This window comes from Prosopis cineraria, unplaced genomic scaffold (assembly GCF_029017545.1).
Source record: "Prosopis cineraria cultivar Desert tree isolate PC_DT_omini unplaced genomic scaffold, ASM2901754v1 PC4, whole genome shotgun sequence".
In the NCBI taxonomy this organism is placed as follows: domain Eukaryota; kingdom Viridiplantae; phylum Streptophyta; class Magnoliopsida; order Fabales; family Fabaceae; genus Prosopis; species Prosopis cineraria.
Window position 1 is genome coordinate 23,422,185 of NW_026555335.1, and position 9,069 is coordinate 23,431,253.

The 9,069-nt window shown below is 32.6% G+C and overlaps 1 protein-coding gene across 2 annotated transcripts; it reads left to right on the forward strand.

The window, feature by feature from the left end:
* The first annotated feature begins 4,139 nt into the window (after positions 1-4,139).
* On the forward strand, positions 4,140-8,583 carry LOC129309967 (uncharacterized). Of its 2 annotated transcripts, none has more exons than XM_054951764.1 (2): positions 4,140-5,842; positions 7,852-8,583. In XM_054951764.1, the coding sequence occupies exons 1-2, from the start codon at positions 4,240-4,242 to the stop codon at positions 7,860-7,862; spliced, it is 1,614 nt and encodes a 537-aa protein (XP_054807739.1). In that variant the 5' UTR covers positions 4,140-4,239; the 3' UTR covers positions 7,863-8,583. The 2 variants fall into 2 exon arrangements, with proteins under 2 accessions (XP_054807739.1, XP_054807740.1); XM_054951765.1 differs by having other exon boundaries at positions 4,140-5,839; positions 7,852-8,582.
* The last annotated feature ends 486 nt before the right edge of the window (positions 8,584-9,069 follow it).

Consider the following 9,069-nt stretch of genomic DNA (forward strand, 5'->3'; position numbering starts at 1 on the left):
ATTAATTATTGTTTGATTTCATTTTAAATTTTAATTTTAGTTTAATTTATTTCAATTTAACTTACTATTTAATTTTATTTGATTAATTTTAATTAGTTTTTATGTATAATTACTTGTTGGGAGTGTTATTAGTGGTTGCCTAATGCCTAGATTATTGCATGTGTGATCAAATCATTGTTTTTTGAAGGGGTGAAGATATAAAAATATTATTTTTTCCTTGTAAAATTTGTTGGAAGTCTAATTTTTAGGGAAAATTATGGCAAAATTTGTGAATTTCATTCTTTCCCTTAAATTGCTTCAAATTTAGTTTTTGTTATTATTCATTATTATTAGGAGCATTATTAGTGGCTTCATAAGACCTTAGGTTGTTACATGTGATTATTTATTTGGTGTAAAATCATGAATTTTCTCTTGTACAATTTTTAAAAAGTTTTGGGAGTTCAATTTTTAGGGAAGACTCTACAAAAATTTTTAAAATTTATTCTTTTTTCTAAATTAATTAAAATCTTAGATTAATTAGGAATTTACATTTTTGAAATAGTTTGAAGATGATAACATGCACATTAGTTTTATTCTCCTTTAAGTAGTGACATATGGATCATAGTTGGATGAATGCTAGAGGAACAAAGTGATGAGTATGATAATGGGGTGAAGGAGTTTTTGTAATTTATTAAGAAAAATATTGTTGACAATACCAAGAGATTATATTGTCTTTATGTAAATTGATTAAATGAGAGGAGACTAAATGTTATTGAAATAAGAAAACACCTGATTTGCAATGTCATTTGCAAGAATTATACGGTATGGATTTCGCATGATGAACAATTGGAAAAATTATAGTGATACATCTCAATATATGGAAGTTTATCATAATCTTGATGATCAAGTAGACATGGATGAAGATCGACTAGAGGACATTATTCATAATATTGGGGAAGAGGCTTTTAAATGAGCACACATGTATAATAACTTGTGTACTGATATGGAGAAGCCTTTATACGTAGGGTATACTGATTTCATTCTATTGTTTAGGGTGTTAAAATTGGTTACTTCAAAGGCATGAGCTAGGTGGAGTGATCAGAGTTTTACATAGTTGCTATAGTTACTCCAAATAATATTTCCAAAAGGAAATATACTAATAAATTATTACTATGACGCCAAAAAAGATCTTGTGCCTAATGGGTATGAATTTTAAAAAGATATACGCATGCCTTAATGACTGCATACTATACAAAAGAGAGCTAAAAAGGGAGGAGAAGTGTCTAAAATTTGAGGCACCATGATACAAAGAGAAGAGGGCTGATAGAACACATTTGTTACCCACTTTTATTTGTCAATTAGGACCATTTTATTAATTATTTATCACCTTCAAGTGCACACATTGCATTAGATTTGGAACTTTGCCTAAGTTTCTAAGATCAGTGCACTAGGGGCATTTTGGTCCAAAAAATGAACTTTTGAGAAAATGTACAAGAAAAATTGACAAAGTGCATTTTATGTCCAGTTGATGAATGGTGAAATTATATTTTTAAAATTCATTTTAGTTTGGGAGTAATTAAATAAAAAAGTCAACACTTTCTTAAGTGTCTTAGTTTGTCCTAGTTTTTGGTTTGCCTTTGTGTGAAAATTTTTATATAATTTTGTGCAGCCTAAAACTTGGTTAATTTAATAAATTCCCCCTTCTAAATATGAATTTAATTCTGGACATGAATTAGATTTTATTATATCATATGCTATTTAATTGAATTATGTGATTTATGTGACATAGGTGGCATGTGACTTGTGCATCAATTGGGCAATTGAGGTCAACACTCCTTGAGGACAATGGCTGATGGTTTGCACGTGAATTATGATTATTTTGAGGGATTAGATCAGCTAAAATGATGTGGATGACACATGGGAAATTAGGCACACATTGGAATCATCTACAAACCAATAGGAAGTTGCCACCTTGCAAGTGTGACAAGGCTCCCATTTACATTTTAATTTCTTTTTCCTTATTTTAATTAAGCTTCAGCTGATGGGAGACACCAAGGAGCACGCCATTTTAAGTCCTAAATGGGATCCAACACATATCTCATTCATCTTCCACATTCTCTCTCTCTTGTTCATAGTGTTCTTCATTTTCTCTCTTTTGTTCTTCATTTTCCAGCACCCTAACCTCCATTTTCAGCCACCAAACCTCCACAAAACTCATACCATTCTTCTCCTCTCTTCATTTTCGTTCCATCCCTTCCATTTTCACAAGGATTGAAGCTCATTTCCATCATTCAAGAGCTATGGAGTTTGGCCTTCACAAGCAATCACTAGGGTTCTTGAAGATGAAGATTGGCTAAGTTTCTTTGTGGAATCCTAGAGAGATGAAGATGGAGGATGAGTCTTGAGCTTCAAATTGGCTAAGTTCTTTTGTTTCCTATCCTCTTCTCTTTTTACTAGATGGTTAGATTCCTTAATCTAGGGTTTAATCATCTTAGCTTATAAATTCTAATTTGAATTTGATGTTGATGTAAAGAGAGAGGATTGTTTCATTTAATTTCTTCCTTGGACAGCCATGACTGAATTTTGCCACTCTTTGTTTGGCACATAATCTTGTGTTTTTCAATTAGTGAATTTCTTGTGTTAATATTGCATAATCTTGTGGTGTTAATGCTTGTGTTGTTGAGTAGCTTGACATAATCTTGTGGTTGCTCAATTTATGTGTTTGACCATGGCTGTTGAGAGAGGATTTTGAGTGAATCACTTGGCTAATGTCTTCACCAATTGGTTAATTGAACTAGGGACTTTAATCTAAGACCTAGGGAGGTTAGCTAATTAGGTTAATTGGCTTAGGATAATTTTCTTAAGTCATGACAGCTTTAGTCAAGAGGAAAGGGAAGCTAAACTTAGCCTAATCATGAGAAGATAATGAGTCCAAAATCAACTAATCTCTAGGGTTCCATTATTGTGAAAAGGGAAGTTCATTTCACTCACTTTCACTAGCATTTTAATTACTTGCATATTAGGTAATTAGTTTAGATAATTAGCTAGATAACTAAATTCCTACAAACTTTGGTTGATTTATTTCACTAGATAACTTTCAATTAGACTTAAAACCATTCCTTGGGAGATGACCTAGGGTTGGCCCTATATTGCATTAGGGTTAGCTTTAGTGTAATTTTGAGGATAAGCGACTAATTTCCTATCAAAATTTTGGCGCCGTTGCCGGGGAATGGTTTAAGTTTAATTCTAAGGTTGTTTAGTACCTAATTTACATTTTTAGTGTTCCTGGAAAATTTTTTGAAAAATTATAAAAATTTGTGTTTTGTGTTTTGTTTAGTGTTTTTTGTGTGTTTTGAGTGTTTTTATTCTGTTTTGAAAAAAAAAATTAGTGCAATTTTCGTTGGTTTGGTGTAGAGCTGAAAATACTCTGTTTCTAGTGTCTCTGTCTGAAATTGAAAAATTAACTGGGAATGAGTCTGAGGGAATTTGAACTTAAAATTTATTTCATTGAAAGCTCTATATCTTAGCTTCACTTTAAAATTGGTTTGGTCAATTTTGGACGTGGGAAGTGTCCTGTGGAAATTTTACAATCTAACAAGGTCCAGGGAGCCATTACAGAGGATTCCCAAAACCCTGTTTCAACTTTGAGTTAGCATATCTTCCTCTTTGTGCGTTCAAATTGATTGATTTGAGTTTCATTTTTCTTATCACTGTCTTATATTTGTTTCTTGTGTTTAGGATTTTCTTCAATTTTTCCATTTTCCTATTTGAAAGTTTGTTAGAAGCTCTGAAGGTCTTCTGGACGAAATCCTGTTTCTCCAGACCTGTGGACCAACTTGTGAAAAATTCTGGGAACGATTGGGAGGGATTTGTAATCTGAAAGTTTTATATAATTTTTCTGAATATCTCTTGTGTATCTCATAAAAGTTTCAGGTGAATTTCTCATATGGATTGGCTGCTAAAAAATCCACAAGTTCACTATCTCCAGAAAGCCTACTGTGCAAATTCCAGAATTGTCAAAGCTTCTTGATTGAGCATTTCTAACTCTCTTTCTACTTGTTTGGTGTTGTTTTTGATTTTTTTTATTGTTTTTAATTCTAATAGAAAAAAAAAAGAAAAAAAATTTCTCTTGATTTTTGTTTGCTTGCATTTCCACTCATACACTTGCAAAGGGCATATCATTTGAGCTTCCTTGGTCTTTCCATCATTTTGAGCTTGAATTTGAATCATTGCTTGTGGATATAAATTTCATTGCATTTTATGGCTTGGTTTCATGATCATGATTCATTCCATCATTCATTTGACATCCATTCCCATCCATTTCCAGCGCTTAACATTGACCATACATCCCATTTCCATAATCAATTTCAACAATATAACTTTGATTATCCACCCCCATATCATGATCATTTCCATCCAAGTCACAATTATGAATTTTTCAATCCCATGAGTTTTGAATCCAATCTAAGCACTCATGTTGAGCGTACACCATCCATTGACATTGAGCATCTAGAAAAATTATATGCACAAAGGGGTAAATTTTATTGTGTGCATTGTGAGGCTATCTCCCACTTCTATTATGATTGTCCTATTCTAAAAGGATATTGTGAACCACATGGAGTAGCCCAAGCCTCACAAGAGAGAAATTACATGTTTCAAGTTGAAGACACACAAAAAGTTGCTCATGAAGCTATTGAGAATATAAATACACCTCAAGCCACTCAATCTCCAAAAGAGAAGGAGTCAATCCAACCCTTACTTCAAGAGGTAATTTCTCCTATTCCTATTGAGGTTGATTCTTCTTCACATTTGACTTTATCTAATGATGAGCATAATGATTTAAATGATGATGACGTAGATGAAGAAATTATAGTTGAATCACCTTGGATGTTTGAGCATGAATCATATTGTGAAAAAGTATACCCTTGGGAGAAAAACACTTTGAGTTCACATGATAATTCTCTTGATTTAAATTCAAATATCATTGAAAGTGTTGACTCTTCACTTAGCTTGAATAAAGAAAATGAAATGGATGTTGATGGTGGCGATGATGTATCTTGTATGCTTGAAATTCCAATTCCTTCTTGTGATATTGTTAATAGTGCACATGCACTTGTTTCTTCTAACCATGATGTGCTTGAGAAAGGTTGTTTACCTTCTTTTGTAGGTGAACAAGGCAATGTAGCCAAACCATCTCTTGATTTCAAAGAGGAACTTGCTCAACTTGAAAAGGCTGTAGCTCCTACTAAGGATTTGAACAAGGAATTGAAAATAACTCAAGATGACAAGGAGGTTGAAAATCAAGGAATTGATTTTACAAAGCCAAATAGTAATGAGAATAATATTGATTTAATGCTTGATGATTTTGATGATGAGTTGGCTTTGTTTCATAGTACTTGTTCTAATTTCCTATTCACTTGTGATTGTTCACATGATTCTCCATGCCCTATTTGTTTAGAAATTAATTCATTTGTGCTTGAAAATAGTAGCAATCATTTACTTGATAAAATAATTGATGATGTATGTTTGAGTGAAATTAATCATGAGTGCACTTCTTTAAAACCCAATATGCTTGAGGAAGGGTTCTTTGTTGATTTTATAGGTCTAAATGATGATATGGCCAAGAACCCCCATGTACTTAGAGGATTTATCATTGCAATGGAAGAGACCTTGGCTAACCATGAAGATGATCAACCACATAAAGTTATGAAAGATTCTACACCATACATCTTGGAGCCATTACAAATTGATCTTGAGCCTCCACCTAAGATGCTTGGAATGAAGATGATAATGAGTAGCTTCATGTTACTCCTCAAAGATGAAAATTTCAACTTCAAGAGCTTGTGGAGATTTAAACTAGGTTGTATCTTCTTCACCCTTTCTTTTTACTTTACTTTGCTTTATGCTTTGATTTGTTGATTGAGTAAATTGCAAGTGTGGGGGAGATGAACCTAGTAGGAAAGTTAGAGTTTATTTGCTTTATTTGACTTCTTTGTTTTGTGTTTTAGTTTGAAAAAAAAAAATCTGCACCACACTTTTGTTATGCATTCATTATTGATCTCACCTTATTTTATCACTAGTCTATACATACATTGAGGACAATGCATGATTTAAGTGTGGGGGAGAGAAATAAACATTTTGTTTTGTTTGTTTGGTTTTGCAAAAAAAAAAAATTTCTTTGTTTTGTTTTGTTTGAGGTTACTTAATTACCTAGCTCTTGAATGGATATTTTGATTCTTGAGATGTGGTAATTTTTAGGATTGAATAGGTGTGAAGTGAACATTCTTTTACCTTGAATTAATGGATTAGAGTGGCATATTACCCTTTCATGGAAGAGGCTAAACACTCATGTGTGATTAATTCCTTAGTGATGTTACCCTCTAGAATTTGTTTCACTTCTTAATTAAGACCATATATCTTGCACTTGTTTGATAGGAGATGAGAGATGGCATTCATAAAAAATAGCCAAGAGCCAAATAGCCAACCTATTATTATTTATTATCCTTTGTTAGCCACTTTGAGCCTTTGGTTTGATTCTTAAAAAAAAAAATATTCACCCTATTTTTCCCCAAGGAATGCATGTTACACTTTTATATGTCTTTTTAATATTCATTGCATGTCCTAGATCAAATGAGTGGATGCTTATTATCATTTCTCTATCCATTACTTCCATTGTTTTCAAAGAGTTAGGGGCAACCAAAAAAAAACAACAAAGATAGATTTGAAAAAAAAAATATAGTCAAAAAGAAAAGAAATAAAGTTGCTAGAAAAAGAAAAAAAAAAGAAAGAAAGAAAGAAAAAAAATAAAAATAAAAATAAAAAGTTGCCTAGCTCATCCATTCCATTTGTTTTATTATTTCTTATCATTTCTTTCCATCCTCATTGTGTTAAGGTGTTCACTCAATTGAGTTAGGTTATGCTTTGCATATTAAGGGGATATATCTTGATTTAGCATTATTTTGATGCTAACCCTATTTTTTTTATATACATGCATTTCTTAGACATCCTTTCATTACCTATATCACAACCTAATAAAGTCCATTTGATTCTTGATTGCAAGTGCTATTTAGTGATGGAGATGTAGAAGGGTTACAAATTCATAGTAGGGTTTATCCTAAGAAATTTTGAGTGAAATTTAATACCTTATACACTTTGAGTGATGAGAGCAAACACTTAACCTAGAGAGGCTTACTCTTTGACATTGATTCTTGGTAACGGTTTGTTTGTGATGTGCATAATTCTTTCGTAATTATTGCCACATTGATTGATAATTTGTAGAAGTTCATGAGCTAGTATTTTAGTGACTTGAAACAATGTTTTTCTCTTATTTCTTTGTCTTATAGTTTCTTTTGGGACCTTTTTCACTTGATTTTGCCCGGAGTGCAAAAGCTAAGTGTGGGGGAATTGATAGAACACATTTGTTACCCACTTTTATTTGTCAATTAGGACCATTTTATTAATTATTTATCACCTTCAAGTGCACACATTGCATTAGATTTGGAACTTTGCCTAAGTTTCTAAGATCAGTGCACTAGGGGCATTTTGGTCCAAAAAATGAACTTTTGAGAAAATGTACAAGAAAAATTGACAAAGTGCATTTTATGTCCAGTTGATGAATGGTGAAATTATATTTTTAAAATTCATTTTAGTTTGGGAGTAATTAAATAAAAAAGTCAACACTTTCTTAAGTGTCTTAGTTTGTCCTAGTTTTTGGTTTGCCTTTGTGTGAAAATTTTTATATAATTTTGTGCAGCCTGAAACTTGGTTAATTTAATAAATTCCCCTTCTAAATATGAATTTAATTCTGGACATGAATTAGATTTTATTATATCATATGCTATTTAATTGAATTATGTGATTTATGTGACATAGGTGGCATGTGACTTGTGCATCAATTGGGCAATTGAGGTCAACACTCCTTGAGGACAATGGCTGATGGTTTGCACGTGAATTATGATTATTTTGAGGGATTAGATCAGCTAAAATGATGTGGATGACACATGGGAAATTAGGCACACATTGGAATCATCTACAAACCAATAGGAAGTTGCCACCTTGCAAGTGTGACAAGGCTCCCATTTACATTTTAATTTCTTTTTCCTTATTTTAATTAAGCTTCAGCTGATGGGAGACACCAAGGAGCACGCCATTTTAAGTCCTAAATGGGATCCAACACATATCTCATTCATCTTCCACATTCTCTCTCTCTTGTTCATAGTGTTCTTCATTTTCTCTCTTTTGTTCTTCATTTTCCAGCACCTAACCTCCATTTTCAGCCACCAAACCTCCACAAAACTCATACCATTCTTCTCCTCTCTTCATTTTCGTTCCATCCCTTCCATTTTCACAAGGATTGAAGCTCATTTCCATCATTCAAGAGCTATGGAGTTTGGCCTTCACAAGCAATCACTAGGGTTCTTGAAGATGAAGATTGGCTAAGTTTCTTTGTGGAATCCTAGAGAGATGAAGATGGAGGATGAGTCTTGAGCTTCAAATTGGCTAAGTTCTTTTGTTTCCTATCCTCTTCTCTTTTTACTAGATGGTTAGATTCCTTAATCTAGGGTTTAATCATCTTAGCTTATAAATTCTAATTTGAATTTGATGTTGATGTAAAGAGAGAGGATTGTTTCATTTAATTTCTTCCTTGGACAGCCATGACTGAATTTTGCCACTCTTTGTTTGGCACATAATCTTGTGTTTTTCAATTAGTGAATTTCTTGTGTTAATATTGCATAATCTTGTGGTGTTAATGCTTGTGTTGTTGAGTAGCTTGACATAATCTTGTGGTTGCTCAATTTATGTGTTTGACCATGGCTGTTGAGAGAGGATTTTGAGTGAATCACTTGGCTAATGTCTTCACCAATTGGTTAATTGAACTAGGGACTTTAATCTAAGACCTAGGGAGGTTAGCTAATTAGGTTAATTGGCTTAGGATAATTTTCTTAAGTCATGACAGCTTTAGTCAAGAGGAAAGGGAAGCTAAACTTAGCCTAATCATGAGAAGATAATGAGTCCAAAATCAACTAATCTCTAGGGTTCCATTATTGTGAAAAGGGAAGTTCATTTCACTCACTTTCACTAGCATTTTAA

Bases quoted from the DNA above. Each gene is read 5' to 3' on its own strand.
- LOC129309967 (XM_054951764.1), top strand. From the start codon at position 4,240: ATGGCTTGGTTTCATGATCATGATTCATTCCATCATTCATTTGACATC.